The 16,920-nt window shown below is 53.8% G+C and overlaps 1 protein-coding gene and 1 pseudogene across 1 annotated transcript in view; one reads left to right on the top strand and one right to left on the bottom strand.

The window, feature by feature from the left end:
- Nucleotides 1-8,883: 8,883 nt before the first annotated feature.
- The window catches only part of LOC138806617 (coatomer subunit gamma-1), a 30,913-nt gene continuing 22,876 nt past the window's right edge, over nucleotides 8,884-16,920 (top strand). The window contains exons 1-9 of the mRNA XM_069992050.1: nucleotides 8,884-9,039; nucleotides 9,885-9,937; nucleotides 10,319-10,399; nucleotides 10,640-10,711; nucleotides 10,862-10,941; nucleotides 14,968-15,043; nucleotides 15,359-15,451; nucleotides 15,771-15,857; nucleotides 16,385-16,542. Of these exons, the coding sequence (XP_069848151.1) occupies nucleotides 9,003-9,039; nucleotides 9,885-9,937; nucleotides 10,319-10,399; nucleotides 10,640-10,711; nucleotides 10,862-10,941; nucleotides 14,968-15,043; nucleotides 15,359-15,451; nucleotides 15,771-15,857; nucleotides 16,385-16,542 (737 nt within the window). The 5' untranslated portion in view covers nucleotides 8,884-9,002. The remainder of the gene's footprint in view (nucleotides 9,040-9,884; nucleotides 9,938-10,318; nucleotides 10,400-10,639; nucleotides 10,712-10,861; nucleotides 10,942-14,967; nucleotides 15,044-15,358; nucleotides 15,452-15,770; nucleotides 15,858-16,384; nucleotides 16,543-16,920) is intronic.
- On the bottom strand, nucleotides 12,979-13,297 carry LOC138806618 (small ubiquitin-related modifier 2 pseudogene; annotated as a pseudogene).

Raw genomic sequence — 16,920 nt, 5'->3', positions numbered from 1 at the left:
TTAAGGAGGCTGAGATCTGAGAATCGCAGTTAAAAGCCAGCACAGGAAAGTCTATGAGATTCTTACTCTCTAACTGACCACCAGAAAACTGGAAGTGGCACTGTGGCTCAAGTGGTAGAGCAGTCACATTGAGCTGAAGAGCTGAGGGACAGTGTCCAGGCTGAGTTCAAGCCATACGACCAATTAAAAAAAAAGGGGGGGGGGCTGGGAAGGTGGCTCAGTGGTAGAGCGCTTGCCTTGCATACATGAGGGCCTGGGTTCAATTCCTTAGCACCACATAAGCAAAAAGAAAAAAGCCGGAAGTGGTGCTGTGGCTCAAGTGGTAGAGCGCTAGCCTTGAGCTGAAGAGCTGAGGGACAGCACCCAGACCCAGAGTTCAGGCACCATGACCAGACCCCCCCCCCAAAAAAAAAAGCTGGGCCCTGGTGGCTCACACCTGTAATCCTTGCTACTCAGGAGGCTGAGATCTGAGGATTCTGGAACAAAGCCAGCCTGGGCAGGAAAGTCCGGGAGACTCTTTTTTTTTTTTTGGTCGGTCGTGGGGCTTGAACTCTGGGCTTGGGCGCTGTCCCTCAGCTCTTCAGCTCAAGGCGAGCGCTCTACCACTTGAGCTACAGCACCACTTCCGGTTTTCTGGTGGTTTATTGGAGATAGGAGTCTCACGGTCTCTCTTGCCCGGGCTGGCTTTGAACTGCGATCCTCAGATCTCAGCCTCCTGAGTAGCTAGGATTACAGGCGTGAGGTCCAGTCGTGGGACCTGAACTCTGGGCCTAGGCACTGTCCCTCAGCTCTTCAGCTCAAGGCTAGCGCTCTACCACTTGAGCCTCAACGCCACTTCCGGCTTTTTTTTTCTGTTTATGTGGTGCTGAGGAATCGAACCCAGGGCCTCATGCATGCAAGGCAAGCGCTCTACCACTGAGCCACCCTCCCAGCCCCGTCCGGGAGACTCTTATCTCCAATAAACCACTCAGAAAACTGGAAGTGGCGCTGTGGCTCAAGTGGTAGAGTGCTAGCCTTAAGCTGAAGAGTTCAGGGACAGCACCCAGGCCCAGAGTTCAAGCCCCACAACCAACAACAACAAAAAAGAATCTCACCAAGTTTGGAACTGTGGCTCAGGTGATAGAGCACCTGTCTAATAAACACAAAGCCTAGGTTCAAACCCAAACACTGGGGCGGGGTGGGGGTAGGCATGTAAGGGCTAGGCACCGGTGGGTCACACCTGAATCCTAGGTACTCAGGAAGCTGAGAGCTAAGGTTCAAAGCCAGTCCAGGCAGGAAAATGTGAGACTCTTATCTCTAAAAAACTACTCAGAAAAGGTGGGATACTGAGGCTCAAGTGGTAGAGTGCTGGCCTTGAGCAAAAAGAAGCTCAGGGACACTGTTCAGGCCCTGAGTTCAAGCCCCAGGACTGGCAAAAAATATAAAGTAAGAAATATATATAGTTAAAACTACAAGAGAAGAACATGAACATGAGCACACAGAAGGAAGACTATGTATGCCTAGTGCAAGTTTTGTAGCAACAGCCTGATTACTAATTGGTCAGATTGCTGTTCCCCTGTGGGAACCTAACAGATGGTGATGACGGTACGGGCGCTGCCCAGCCTTGGTGACAGGAGCACCTCTCGGACTCTCTGGTGCCGTGTGCGATGAGCCCGTGAGATCACGCAGGTGTGGGAGACAGACGATGACATGCACACATGCCTCCTCCAGGTTGGCGCATGGCAGCCTGGTCCTGCCGTGGCAGCAGGCAGGAGGCCCAGCCTCCCCAACCCACAGCTTTGGAGCACCACATCTCACTTGTGACGTGGCTCCCTCCCTCAGACTGCAGGTGCCATGGAAAAAGCACCCAAAACAGAACATACCTCTGAATACTGCAGAGCTTTACAAAGATATTCTCAAGGGAGACCTCAACAAACTTCAAAGGGTCAATATCAAAAGGGGAAAAGACTTACTTTGTAGCTTTGTTTGTATTTTGGTAAATACTGAGGAGCTATTAATCTATCTTGAGAAATTGTAGAAGTCTATTTTTTGTCACAAAACCTCTTACTGCTTTCAGTAAAGTAATGAGTAATCAACTATTTTGTACACTTATTTTGTTTTCATTTTGATAAGAGTTGTTAGAGTCTCAACTATTGGGAAAAAAGGGAGAAGAGGAGAAGAAAGAGGAGAGGTAGGAGGAGGAGACGGAGGAGGAGAGGAAAGAAAGAGGGAGGAGGAGAGAAAGGAGGAGAAGGGAGGGGGGCATTTTTGGCTTTAGGCACTCAAGTTGGGGACTTAGTGCTCTGGACTTTACCCACCAGCAGCCCAGCATTTGGCAGCTACTGTAACTCTCTGATTTTAGCAGCAGTGAACAGCACCAGACACTTGGTAGTGTCACAGCTCCTGGGTGTATTTATGAATGTCTGGGACCCTCTTCCTATAGTGACTAATAGATCAGGTGCAAAGATACTTCACCCTTACAGTTTGGTGGTTCCAATGGCCAGGGTCTCCCATTTCTCTTCTCTGGCTCCATCCCCAGTACATAAAGAAAAAATGCCAAAGCTGGGCGCCGGTGGCTCACACCTGTAATCCTAGCTTCTCAGGAGGCTGAGATCTGAAGATCATGGTTCAAAGCCAGCCTGGGCAGGAAAGTCCGTGAGACTCTTATCTCCAATAAACCACCAGAAAACTGGAATGGTGCTATAGCTCAAGTGGTAGAGCGCTTGTCCTGAGCTCAAGAGCTGAGGGACAGCACCCACACCTAGAGTTCAAGCCCCATGAAAAATAAAAGATTCAATGAGAGCTGGGAAGGTGGCTTAGTGGCAGAGTGCTTGCCTACCATACATGAAGCCCTGTGTTTGATTCCTCAATAGCACATAAACAGAAAAAGCTGGAAGTGGCGCTGTGGCTCAAGTGTTAGCACGCTCGCCTTGTGCTGAAGAGCTGAGGGACAGCGCCCAGACCCAGAGTTCAAGCCCCACGAGCAATAACAACAACAACAAAAACCCTTCAAAGTACATCTAGGAAATGAACTGTATTAATACAGAATCTTTGAACATGGGGCTTGAACATGGGGCTTGGGGGAAGGAAATAACAGACCCTGCCCATTCCCCTGGACAAAACAGGAAAGTGCCCCAGGATGGGAGGCCAAATAAAGGTTGTGTGCTTCCTGAAGGCGGAACACAAGCCAGCGGACTTTAAAGCTGTAGGCTTTTTTTTTTTCTTTGGTCCTGGAGCTTGAACTCAGGGCCTGGGAGCTATCCTTTAGGTTTTTTGGTTTTTTTTTTTTCTCAAGGCTGTTGTTCTACTGCTTGAGCCACAGCGCCACTTCTGGCTTTTTCTGGTGGTTAATTGGAGATAAGAGTCTCATGGAGCCAGGCGCCGGTGGCTCACGCCTGTAATCCTAGCTACTCAGGAGGCTGAGATCTGAGGATCGCGGTTCAAAGCCAGCCCGGGCAGGAGAGACTGTGAGACTCCTATCTCCAATAAACCACCAGAAAACCGGAAATGGTGCTGTAGCTCAAGTGGTAGAGCGCTCGCCTTGAGCTGAAGAGCTGAGGGACAGCGCCCAGGCCCAGAGTTCAAGCCCCACGACTGACAAAAAAAAAAAAAAAGAGTCTCATGGATGACTGGGAAGGTGGCTCAGTGGTAGAGTGCTTGCCTTGCATGCATGAGGCCATGGGTTCAATTCCTCAGCACCACATAAGCAAAAAGAAAAAAGTCAGAAGTGGTGCTGTGGCTCAAGTGGTAGAGCACTAGCCTTGAGCTGAAGAGGCTCAGCTGAGGGACAGTGCCCAGGCCCAGAGTTCAGGCCCCACAACAGGACCCCAAAAAAATTAAAAAAAAAAAAAAAAAAGAGTCTCATGGACTTTCCAGCCTGGGCTGGCTTTGAACCATGATCCTCAGCTCTCAGCCTCCTGAGTGGTTAGGATGACAGGTGAGAGCCACCAGTGCCTAGCTTGAAGCAGTTTTTAAAGCTGTTCCTGGCGGGGCGCCAATGGCTCACACTTGTAATCCCAGCTACTCAGGAGGCTGAGATCTGAGGATCACAGTCAAAGCCAGCCTGGGCAGGAAAGTTCAAGAGACTCTTAGCTCCAATCAACCACCAGAAAATCAGAAGTGGAGCTGTGACTCAAAGTGCTCGCCTTGAGAGGAAAATGAGCTCCTAGACTAATTTTTTTTTTGGGGGGGGTTGGTAGGCGCTGTCCCTCAGCTCTTCAGCTGAAGGCAAGTGCTCTACTACTTGAGGGTCAGTCCCAGACTAATTTCAAGCCCCATGACCAAAAAAGAAAAGGAGTCCATACTGCCATCTGTTGTAACTGAAAGGAATGGTTTAGATTTAGAAGGGGGGAGGCTCGTGAGGATGCTTAGAAGAACTGCTCCCAGACAGGAGGTTCCAACAAGGCGTCCTGGGGAGGGGGCCAGCTGGCTGAGGGAGCTTCTATAACACTGGGTTATTAGAAGCCAGGCAGATTGCCATCACTGCGCATCGAGATTGGGCAAGCCTGCTGTCCTCTCCTTCCTCCTCCCTTTCTCCTGATCCAAGTGCCTACATTCTCAATCTAAACCACGGTGGTAGTGCTATCTGCTTGCTGGCCGTGCGGTGTGAGGTGCTGTGTAACTGGAGCCTGCCTCCACTCCCACACACCCCACATTCTAGAGCAGCCCTTATGTCAGCTTCCGGGTATGGGGCATTCCTCTTTCTTATCTGCCCAGCATCTTCTTTTGTTCCTTCCTTCATGGCTGTGATGGTTAATCTCCATCTCCAATTTGAGTGAAGTGTTTAGATTAGTAAAGCAAATGAGAAGAGGGGAAAGCCCTTAGCCCTTAGTGTATGCTCCCCCCCCCCCGCCCCCGTCCTGCTCTGCTAAACCTGGTCCCATCATGATGAGCCAAAATCATCATTATTCTGTCAGTGACTGAGCTCTAATGTGCGGGTTTTCCTTTGGCAGTGCTACTAACATTATACCAAATACTTACTGAGTGCCAGACCTAAATACATTACAGTTATTAATTTGGTCCTTGCCAAACTTGTTGGCAACTGTGCAGGTCAAGAAACTAGTTTAAAAGAATCCCCTCACTTGGGCTGTGGGCATTACAAAGGCAGCAATCTTGCCTATTCAGCTTTTGCTGATCAATGAAGCCCCCACACAGAACTGGCCAGGAGATGAGAAGAATGCTGGATATAGAGGCCAGGCTGAGGGTAAAGGTGTCTTTGATGCCTGGAGGTTTCTGGTGTGTGTAATGGGTGGAGCCACTGAGAGGAAAGCAGGTCTGAGTAGACTGGGGACAGGGTGACTAGCCAGATTAGGTAGACACAGGTATATCAGCAAATTATATAAGGTCTGGAGCTCACAACTGGGTGGTAGATCAATATTAAGGCAACATCAGCATACAGGTGGTAAATGGAGTCTGAATGTAATTTAAACCAATGAGTGAGAAGGGAAGACCTAGGGCAAAGCCACAAGCAGTGTGCTGATATCTAAGGATCCACCCAAACAGGAGAGGTAGGTGGGAAAAGGGGCTGACCTGAAGCCCTGAGGGGATGTATGGGGCTGGCTGCTTTCTGCCTTCTCCCCTTTGTCCCCTGCCCCTCCTTTTACCTGATAGGTTACCTTCCCAGTAGCTGTGGTTACAGGCAAATGCCACCACACCCTTGCTACCCATCTTTTTTTCTTTTTTTTTTTTTCATTACTCAGATTCAACCCAGGTCCTGAAGTATGCCAGACAAGCACTCTACCACTGTGCTACATTTGGTCTGCAACCTATTAGCATGTGTGTGTATGTGGGGAGGTCTTGGGGCTTGAACTCAGGGCCTGAGGTGCTATCCCTGAACTTTTTTGCATTTCTACATTTTGGGGGGTTTTGGTAGTGAATTGGAGATAAGAATCTCACAGGGCTGGTGCCAGCCTCCCACACCTGTAATCCTGGCTTCTCAGCGGCCGAGGTCTGAGGAGTGCAGCTTGACATCAGCCTCCGAAGAAAAGTCCGATAAGACTCATCTTCAATTAACCACCAGAAAACAGGAAGTCGAGCTGTGGTTCTAATGGGTAGAGTGCTAGCCTTGAGCAAAAAAGCTCAGGAACAGTGCCCAGGCCCTGAGTTCAAGCCCCACAACTGACAAAAAAAAAGTCTCACAGGGCTGGGAAGGTGGCTTAGTAGTAGAGTGCCTAGCATGCATGAAGCCCTAGGTTCAATTCCTCAGTACTACATACACAGAAAAAACCAGAAATGGTGCTGTGGCTCAAGTGATAGATAGAATGCTAGCCTTGAGCAAAAGAAGCTCAGGGACAGTGCCCAGACCCAGCTCAAGCTGCAGGACTGGAAAAAAAAAAAGTCTCAGTCTTTTTTGCCCAGGCTGCCTTCCAACCAACCATGATCCTCAGATCTCAGCTCCCAAGTAGCTGGGATTACAGGTGTGGGCACCTGTACCAGGCACATGTATATTTTACAACATTTTGAGCCAGACACCCGTGGCCAATCAGCAGCCAGATAATCAATCCTTTAGATGACTCCTCCACTCTGTGCTGCCTCTCCAGGAACTGTGACTTGGATGGAAAGTGGGAAGCTGGGGGAACGCTTCATCCATCCCCTGGTGACACTTTGCGTCTTTTATGGGGGTGAATGTAAAATGTTATTCCAAGTATTCTCTCTCCTTGGACTCGATCTTCTTCAACCCCTGGTTGGCCCCCATGGAGGTATGTCTTCCCTGTCTTGTGGGCAGTCCAGCTCTGTGCCCTTCCTTGGGTGGTCTGTGTCTTGTAGTGTTGGAGGCCCCTGCTGAAGAGTTAAAAGTGGCTTCGATTTGTTTTTTGTTTTGTTTTGTTTCTTTTGGGGTCCAGTCGTGGGCCTGAACTCTGGGCCTGGGCGCTGTCCCTCAGCTCTTCAGCTCAAGGCTAGCACTCTACCATTTGAGCCACAGTGCCACTTCCGGCTTTTTTCTTTTTGCTTATGTGGTGCTGAGGAATCGAACCCAGGGTCTCATGCATGCAAGGCAAGCACTCTACCACTGAGCCACCTTCCCAGCCCAGTGGCTTCGATTCGAAGCAGTAACTCTTCTGCTGCTCATATTAACCTTGGGCCCACCTGAATTTCATAAACTGTCTTGTTTGTGGTGAAAATGCTAAACCATAGATTACTTGAACAAAGCTACTCTGAAGTCAGGACCCACTTTGTACTATAGCTGACCTTGGGTCCCCACAAACTTCAGATGACCAAGCTGGCCCAAGATAAACAGACCCAGGGAACAAACCCAGACCACCAATTATCCCAGCTACAGCTTATCAGAACCCAACCAGCCAGGAAACTCCCTGCTAAGCTTGAACTGCTCTGGAATGTCCAGATGGCCCTTTAGACCCAGCCAGTTTGATAACTCCCTACTACACCTTATCACCTTGGAATGCCCTGCTGAGGCCTGGTTGCTGTACATTTGTCAGTCTGTGATTTTTTTTCCTTCTCCTTTTGTCACTTTGTAGTTTTTGCCTTTATAAGCCCTGTGAAGTTTCAGCTCGGGCTTCCTCGGTGTGAAGGACCGCTGGGGTAATCCTTGGATGTCTGACTCTAGGTGGTCTTCTTGGTGGGGGTCCTGCCACAGGGGCACAACACTGCGATTGGGGGTTTCTTGTTCTTTGGGTTTCTTTGTGGTTCTGGGAATGGAGCTCCGAGCCCCGAGCCTCACCCCGGCCTCCGCTCTTCAGCTCCAGGCCAGCCAGCGCTCTACCCCTCCGGCCACCGCCTCTCCCGGCTTTATCAGCTTCTGGGTGCTGAGGAATCGAACCCAGGGCCTGGTGCACGCGAGGCGAGGCAGGCACTCTGCCCCGAGCCACCTCCCAGCCTGCCCGTAGCCCAGGCCCAAGTCCACACCCCAGGCTCCGCAGGCCCAGGCCCGGGCTGCGGCCTCGGGGGGGGGGGGGGGGGGGGGGGGACGGAGGGGGGGGACGGAGGGGGGGGACGGGGGGAGGGGGGCGGGGACGGGGGACGGGACGGGTGGGGGACTGGGACAGGGCGGGGGGGGGGCGGGGGGGAGGGGACGGGGCGGGGACGGGGGGAGGGGACCGGGACGGGGGAGGGGGCGGGGCGGGGGCGGGGACGACGGGACGGGGGAGGGGAGGGGCGGGGACGACGGGACGGGGGACGGGACGGGGCGGGGACGACGGGACGGGGGAGGGGACGGGGCGGGGACGACGGGACGGGGGAGGGGGCGGGGCGGGGGCGGGGACGACGGGACGGGGGACGGGACGGGGCGGGGACGGGGGGAGGGGACGGGGCGGGGGAGGGGACGGGGCGGGGGAGGGGACAGGGCGGGGGACGGGGGGAGGGGACCGGGACGGGGGAGGGGACGGGGCGGGGACGGGGGGAGGGGACGGGGCGGGGACGGGGGGAGGGGACGGGGCGGGGGAGGGGACGGGGCGGGGGAGGGGACAGGGCGGGGGACGGGGGGAGGGGACCGGGACGGGGGAGGGGACGGGGCGGGGACGGGGGGAGGGGACGGGGCGGGGACGGGGGGAGGGGACGGGGCGGGGGAGGGGACGGGGGGAGGGGACAGGGCGGGGGACGGGGGGAGGGGACCGGGACGGGGGAGGGGGCGGGGCGGGGACGACGGGACGGGGGCGGGGACGGGGCGGGGGCGGGGACGACGCGGGGGGAGGGGCGGGGGAGGGGGCGGGGGAGGGGGCGGGGGAGGGGACGACGGGACGGGGCGGGGGACGGGCAGGGCTCACACGCCCAGGAGCGCAGAGGCGGGGTCTCGATTGGGATCCACACCCCACACCCCGGGTCCCCACCTCCGTCGCCAGGATCCCCGCAGGCCCCGCGGACGCCCGGCCTCCCCGCGGCCCGGGTGGAGCGGCGTCGGCGGCCGAGGGTGCGCAGGCGCGGGGCGCAGTGCGCAGGCGCGGGGCGCGCGTCGACGTGGCCACCGGAGCCCGGAAGTGGCCGGCGAGGCGGAGATCGCGGCGCGGCGCGGCGCCTTCGCTGCTGGGTGTCGGCGGCCGGTCCTGCGGGGCACCTCCGGCGCCGCCGCCATGCTGAAGAGATTCGACAAGAAGGACGAGGAGGCGGGTGAGCGGCGGGTGCGGGCCGGGGACCCCGAGCCCGGCGGGGCTCGTGCTGGGGGGAGGCTCCGGGCCCGGCCCGGCCCGCCGCCCATCGCGGTGACCCGCTGCGGGGCCCGGCCCGCCGCCCATCGCCGTGACCCGCTGCGGGCTCGGCCCGCCGCCCATCGCGGTGATCCGCTGCGGGGCCCGGCCCGCCGCCCATCGCGATGACCCGCTGCGGGGCCCGGCCCGGCCCGCCGCCCATCGCGGTGACCCGCTGCGGGGCCCGGCCCGCCGCCCATCGCGGTGACCCGCTGCGGGGCCCGGCCCGCCGCCCATCGCGGTGACCCGCTGCGGGGCCCGGCCCGGCCCGCCGCCCATCGCGGTGACCCGCTGCGGGGCCCGGCCCGGCCCGCCGCCCATCGCGGTGACCCGCTGCGGGGCCCGGCCCGGCCCGCCGCCCATCGCCGTGACCCGCTGCGGGCTCGGCCGCGGGCGTTCTCCTCCCCACCCCCGGCCGGGCACTGGGCCGTGCGCCGGCTCAGGCGCCGCAGCAGGACGAAGCGGCCGGGGTGAGCGCGTTGGGGCGGCCCGATGGGTAGACGGACCGCCGGACCGCCGGACCTCCGCCGGGTGCCGACCCGCAGGTCCGGGGCGGCCGGGTTGGTCCCTGGCCCGTGCGGGCTCCGTGAAGTGCTAGTTGCCAGAATGAAAGCAGAGAGCGCCACCGACACGTGGCTCCGCGGGGATTCGGGTCCTGGACAGACAGCGGCGGGGTCTGGACAGATGGCCCCTCCAGTGCCAGCCCCATGCCTCTGGCTTTCCTGGCGAGGCCTCCGTCTGACCGGTGTTCTCCACTCTTGGCTGCAGGTGGAGGTTCCAACCCATTCCAGCACCTGGAGAAAAGTGCAGTGCTGCAGGAGGCAAGTGGGATTTCCCTTGGTCTTCCACCATGAGCACCATCTTCAGGGCAGTCTGAGTACGGTGTAAGGAACCCTTGTCTGGAAGACAGGAGAACTGTGTTCCAGAAGAGAATTGGTTATGTGTACATTCGTCATCTCTCTCTGGTTGAGTGCTTGCTAAGTGTCTGCCAGTCAGTAACTCAGCACATTCTTCAACAACAGGAAAGATTACAAGAATTGTCCATGATAAGGAAAAGTAGTATATCCTTATGAGAATAAGATTGTCTAGTCCTGTGTGTTATTGACTCTATGACTTCTTAGACCCCATATGAACTTGACAGTGGGTGGCAGAGGGAACATGAACTGGGCTAGTAGATAATACTCGCTTCTTCTTCTTCCTAGGCCCGAGTCTTTAATGAAACTCCTATCAACCCTCGGAAATGTGCCCACATCCTCACCAAGATCCTTTACCTCATAAACCAGGTACAGGATGAACATGAGGGCAGAGGAAGCGGCACTGGGTGTGTGTGTGGGGGTGCTCAGGCTCTGTGACAGTCTGTGTGGTCTTAGGGGCAGCCCCGCTTTGAGTTCCCTGAGCATCCAGCTCTGAGTCTGAGGATCCAGCCTGTGCTGACCCATGGCTGGCCACCGGGATCCAGCCTGTGCTGACTCACGGCTGGCCACCGGCCTCACCCAAGCCGAGGCTCCTTTTTGTTACCACAGGGGGACCATCTGGGGACCACCGAAGCGACAGAGGCCTTCTTCGCAATGACCAAGCTCTTTCAGTCCAATGATGTAAGTACCCATCTGGCTCTCCTGGGGAAAGCAGCATGACAGGGTGGCAGAGGGCCAGATTGGCCCAGCAGTCACTAGACTGCTCTGTGTAGATTGGAGGTTTCCTTTCCACTCTGGCCCTTTCACCGAACTGCCTTCCCATCCTTTCAGCCCACGCTCCGCCGGATGTGTTACCTGACCATCAAGGAGATGTCCTGCATTGCCGAAGACGTCATCATCGTCACCAGCAGGCGAGTCTGGGGCTGTGGGTAGCGCCTTGGATGGGTTCCAGTGACAAAAGTCATTTTTTTCTCGTATGCACAGTGATGAGACTTTGGACGGACATGTGGCCAGGTGCTATTTCCTCCTGTGTCACTCGTACTCAGTTACTGGTGTCACCCCACGCCACCTCTAGAGTGTGCTGCTTCCCTTTTACTACCCTAGCTTGGACTAGAGAACAAACTGTTCCTTCCTTTCACTCCCTTTTTTTGTTGTTGTTGGTCATGGGGCTTGAACTCTGGGCCTGGGCGCTGTCCCTCAGCTCTTCAGCTCAAGACTAGCACTCTACGACTTGAGCCACAGTGCCACTTCTGGCTTTTACTGCTGGTTTATTGGAGATGAGTCTCATGGACTTTCCTGCCTGGGCTGGCTTTGAACTGTGATCCTCAGATCTCAGCCTCCTGAGTAGCTAGGATTACAGGTTGAGCCACCGGTGCCCAGCCTCTTTCATTCATTTATTTTTTTATTTTTTATTGTTGTTATTATTATTATTTTTTTTTTGGGTCCGGTCATGGGGCCTGAACTCTGGGCCTGGGCACTGTCCCTCAGCTCTTCAGCTCAAGGCTAGTGTTCTACCACTTGAGCCACAGCTCCACTTCTGGCTTTTTTCGTTTTGCTTATGTGGTGCTGAGGAATCGAACCCAGGGCCTCAGGCATGCAAGGCAAGTGCTCTACCACTGAACCACCTTCCCAGCCCTCATTTTTTTTTTAAACAAGAAGTTTATTTAAACAACTAGATGCTTCACTGAAGGGAAAACTATCTAGGATTCTTTTTTTTTAAAGAGTAATTTACCTATACTTAAAGACAGATTGCCCTACATGTAACAGCTATGTACAAAAAAGTTATAAAATTGTCTTTGGTTTTACAATGATAAACGAAAGCATTAAAATTCTCCAATCAAACAAGGTATGCAGGGTTTTTGTTGTTTTTTTTTCTTTTTTTTTTTTTTTTTGTTAAAACAGTAAAATAACTTACCGAAATATAAAGATAAAAGCTGAGAAGGTGGCTGGGAAGGTGGCTCAGTGGTAGAGCGCTTGCCTTGCCTGCCTGAGGCCCTGGGTTTGATTCTTCAGCACCACATAAGCAAAAAGAAAAAAGCCGGAAATGGCGCTGTGGCTCAAGTGGTAGAGCGCTAGCCTTGAGCTGAAGAGCTGAGGGACAGTGCCCAGGCCCAGAGTTCAGGCCCCATGACCTGACCCCCCCCCCAAAAAAAAAAAAAAAAAAGCTGAATGAGCATGCCACGAATGGAGAAGGGGGATATTTTCACAGAACCAGTATTTTTCCCCATCCCATCTTCATTTGATGTCAGTCAAAATATACCATTGGAGCCAGGCGCCAGTGGCTCACGCCTGTAATCCTAGGTACTCAGGAGGCCAAGATCTGAGGATCTTGGTTCAAAGCCAGCCGGGGCAGGAAACTCTGTGAGACTCTTATCTCCAATAAATCACTAGAAAACTGGAAGTGGTGCTGTGGCTCAAGTGGTAGAGCACTGGCCTTGAGCTGAAGAGTGCGGGGACAGCGCCCAAGCCCAGAATTCAAGCCCCATGACTGACCAAAAAATAAAAAGTATACACACACACCATTGGTCAATTAATTTAAAAGAAAAGAAAAACAGCCAGGTGCCAGTGGCTCACGCCTGTAATCCTAGCTACTCAGGAGGCTGAGATCTGAGGATCGTGGTTCGAAGCCAGCCTGGGCAGGAAAGTCTGTGAAACTCTTTTCTCCAATAAACCACTAGAAAACCGGAAGTGGCGCTGTAGCTCAAGTGGTAGAGTGCTCGCCTTGAGCTGAAGAGCTGAGGGACAGCGTTCAGGCCCAGAGTTCAAGCCCCACGACTGACAAAAAAAATAAAAGCAATATGCTGTGCACATACACCAGTTACTTTATGTACAATAAAGGAATGGGAAAGGGGAAAATGAAAGAATAGAGAAAACTATACTGTCAGGATGTGGTGGACCCAAATTGCAGTTTTTCTAATTAAGAATGTATTCTTGGTCTATAAGAACAAAGTTCTGGAGCAAAGTAGCAGGTTCCCTTGTTTAGTAGACACCTCCTGTCTGCTGCTGGAACTCATCAATTGTGTCTTCACCCTCCATTTCCAACTGTGCAGGTGTGTCTGTTTCATTGATGGGCTGCCCATCAAATCGGAATCTGATCTGCCTCTTTGACAAATCCTGTCTTTCACAATAGGCTTTCATTAGTTTACTAAGTGGTGTGTGCCTCTTCATCTTAAACTGCACCACAGAACCATCCTGCCCCGCCACCTTCAAATTAATGTGATCGTTGTTCTCAGTCTTGACTCCTTCCTTGGGCTTTTTGTCGGCCATTGCGAGCGGTGGAGTCTCTTCAGATGTCGCTTCACAAAAGAGGTCCCCAGTCTGCACCGAACGAGCACACAGGGACCACCACAGCCCCCCTTTCTTCTTAAACTAGCTAGCTTGGAATGCTAAGGGAGACCACAAGAAAAACAGATGTATAGAGGGCAGGAAGGCAGGTTATCAGCCTTGTATGCCAATTACTGCTTTCTGCATTAGGCTTGAGTGACTGAGGGGACAGATATCACTAAAGTACAATCCTTAGCTGCGTGTGGGTGGTTCACGTCTGAGATCTAAGGACTGTATACCAGCAAAAATAAAAACTGTCCTTGTGAACTAGGACTTGGTTCTCTCTGTGTGTGTGTATGTGTGTGTGTGCGTTTGTGTGCGCACGCATGTGCATGTGCAGGTCCTAGGGCTTGAACTCAAGACCTGGGTGCTGTCCCTGAACTTTACTCAAGGCTAACACTATACCACTTGAGCCACAGCTCTACTTGCAGCTTTTTTGGTAGTTAATTGGAGATAAGAGTCTTGCAGACTTTCATGCCTGGACTGGCTTTGAAGCATGATCCTCAGATCTCAGCCTCCTGAATAGCTAGGATTATTACAGACTACTGTGTAGCCCTTATTTTTTCTTGCCACAGTTGTGTGTGTAAAGGTCCATATGTTCATTTGTGAGTGCATTTTGAAAATCATTTGGATATGTACAAGTCCATGTGTAGCTTTGGCAGTACAGCAGCAAACAAGATGGCTGTTGTTTCTATAGCCCTAGAATTTAGATGGAAATATCCAATCAGCCAGGCCATTAGGAATAGAGTGTGAGCCAGGCACTGGAGGCTGAGATTTGGAGATGGTGGTTCAAATCTAGTCCGAGCAGGAAATCCTGACAGACTCTTGACTCCAATTAACCACTAAAGAGATGAACAAACAAGCCAGGTGTGGTGACTCACGCCTACAATCCTAGCTACTCAGGAGGCTGAGATCTGAGGATCTTGGCAGGAAAGTCCTTGAGACTCTTAACCTTCAGTAAACCACCAGAAAACCAGAAGTGGCGCTGTGGCTCAAGTGGTAGAGCACTAGCCTTGTGCTGAAGAGCTGAGGGACGGTGCCCAGGCCCAGAGTTCAAGGCCTACAACCAACCAAAACAAAAAAAAAAGAAATAAAAAAAAACAGAAGTGGAGCTGTGGCTCAAGTGGTAGAATACTAGCCTTGAGCAAAAGGCTCAGGGACAGTGCCTATGCTCTGAGTTCAAATCCCAGGACCAGGACAAAAAAAAAATAGAATGTGATATAATTCATGGACTTGTGATGGACTAGAAGGGTATTAGTTTGGTTTTGAACCAGAAGAGCGGTTTGAGTGGCTTGTTGAAATTATCAAGACAGGTGGGAGGTGAAGCCTACTGTTCCAGGCTACAACAGCAGTAAATGCAGGGCTTCTTCAGCAACTTCTCTGTTTTGGGCATTGAGAAACTACCAGAAGTATCTTAGTAAAAGCAGGGGAGTGGCCTGGTTAGTTTTGAGTTTTATAAAAATCTCTCTAGCTGTCTGGGCTAGAATTTGGCTTGGAAGGGAGAGAATGAAAGGGAACAAGTAGTTATCCAGTGAGTGCAGTTGATGGAAGACAGAGCTGTTGTCAGGCAGGCCCTGGCCTGATGTGTGGACTATGCCTTCTTTCCAATGTAGCCTGACAAAAGATATGACGGGGAAGGAAGATAACTACCGAGGCCCTGCTGTTCGAGCACTCTGCCAGATCACAGATGTGAGTCCTACTCCCCACCCCCAGTCAGACCCCTGGGCCTGAACTCAGGGCCCAGGCATAGTCCCAGAGCTTTTGCACTCAAAGCTGGCATTCTGCTACTTCGAGCCACATCATTACTTCCAAAGGTAAGAGTCTCACGGCTTTTACTGGGCCTGGCTTTGAACTGTGATCCTCAGATCTCAGCCTCCTGAGTAGCTAGGATTACAGGCGTGAGCCACCGACACCTGGCCCTGGACTCTTTTTTTTTTGCACGGTCTGTGTTTTCTGGGTACCTGTACTCCTGTGGGCCCCTCCTACCTTGCTTCTTGTTCTCAGAGTACTATGCTGCAGGCCATTGAGCGCTACATGAAACAAGCTATTGTGGACAAGGTGCCCAGTGTCTCCAGTTCTGCCTTGGTATCGTCACTGGTGCGTAGCTGCAACCAGAGCCCTGCGAGGGGCGAGGGGCGGGGATGGGGTGGGGGTGGGGGTGGGCACTGAATAAAATAACAGCTTCTGTTCCTCCCCCCCCCAGAGCTCTGCCCCCTCAGTAGGGACAACAGGAACTCTGGGTTGGTCAGGAATGAGCTGGGGTGGCCTTGACCCATCCTTGGGTGACAGATTGTTGAAGTTGGATTTGGCACTTGGGGGACAGTGAGGGTGGTAACTGTACTGAGTTTGTCTGCAGCCTCAGGACCGGGGTGGGGGTCGGGGTGGGGTGGAGGTATGACCTGCCTGTTGCCTGCAGCACCTGCTGAAGTGCAGCTTCGACGTTGTCAAGCGCTGGGTGAACGAGGCCCAGGAGGCAGCTTCCAGTGATAACATCATGGTCCAGGTGAGATGTGGACGGGCTAAGGACGCTCAGGCAGGGCCTGGCAACACCCAGTCAGTGTCTGCTCGCCACAAGAGCCGTTGGCCTGGCCTTCACAATCCTTGTCAGTAGACTGAGGAAGGCACTTGGGAGCTTGGACTGCTGACCACTGAGCAGCTGGCTCAGAACAGCTCAGTGTTCTGATAGGTGAGGCTGTCACGGCTCACCTGGCCCAGGTGAGTGTGTGGAGGTGAGGCTGTCACGGCTCACCTGGCCCAGGCAGTGAGGAAACACCTTTTGTTAAAACCCTCTGCATAGCTGGCTTTGTAGCAGTGCACAGAAACATTTGGTTGGGTTTTCACCAACACAGCTCTCCCTTAGCTACCCAGGCCTCGTTTCCTTGTATCATCTGGAGCCTCTGAATTGATACCACACTGTGCTCTTCTTGGAAATGAGAAAACTGAAGTTCAGGGAAGTGCACTGAACTTACCAAAGCCGAGAAGGAGATAGACTCAAAAGTCAGCTGCCTGTATTTCCTGTCTCTCTTGTAGTACCATGCATTGGGTCTCCTATATCACGTGCGGAAGAATGACCGCCTGGCAGTCAGTAAGATGATCAGCAAGTTCTCCCGGCATGGCCTGAAGTCTCCCTTTGCCTACTGTATGATGATCCGGGTGGCCAGCAGGTTGCTGAACGAGGAGGACGGCGGGTAAGTTCTGAACAGCCTGCTGCCTGCTAGATGAGGAGGATGGCGGGTAGGGACCGTCTGCTGCCTGCTAGATGAGGAGGACGGCGGGTAGGGACCGTCTGCTGCCTGCTAGATGAGGAGGATGGCGGGTAGGGACCGTCTGCTGCCTGCTAGATGAGGAGGGCGGCGGGTAGGGACCGTCTCCTGCCTGCTAGATGAGGAGGACGGCAGGTAGGGACCGTCTGCTGCCTGCTAGATGAGGAGGATGGCGGATAGGGACCGTCTGCTGCCTGCTAGATGAGGAGGATGGCGGGTAGGGACTGTCTGCTGCCTGCTAGATGAGGAGGATGGCGGGTAGGGACCGTCTCCTGCCTGCTAGATGAGGAGGACAGCGGGCAG

The sequence above is a fragment of the Dipodomys merriami genome, unplaced genomic scaffold, assembly GCF_024711535.1.
Source record: "Dipodomys merriami isolate MVZ:Mamm:240054 unplaced genomic scaffold, mDipMer1.0.p SCAF_401, whole genome shotgun sequence".
Lineage (NCBI taxonomy): Eukaryota > Metazoa > Chordata > Mammalia > Rodentia > Heteromyidae > Dipodomys > Dipodomys merriami.
Note: the sequence above shows the minus strand (reverse complement) of the source record. Positions and strands in the feature narration are given on the sequence as shown.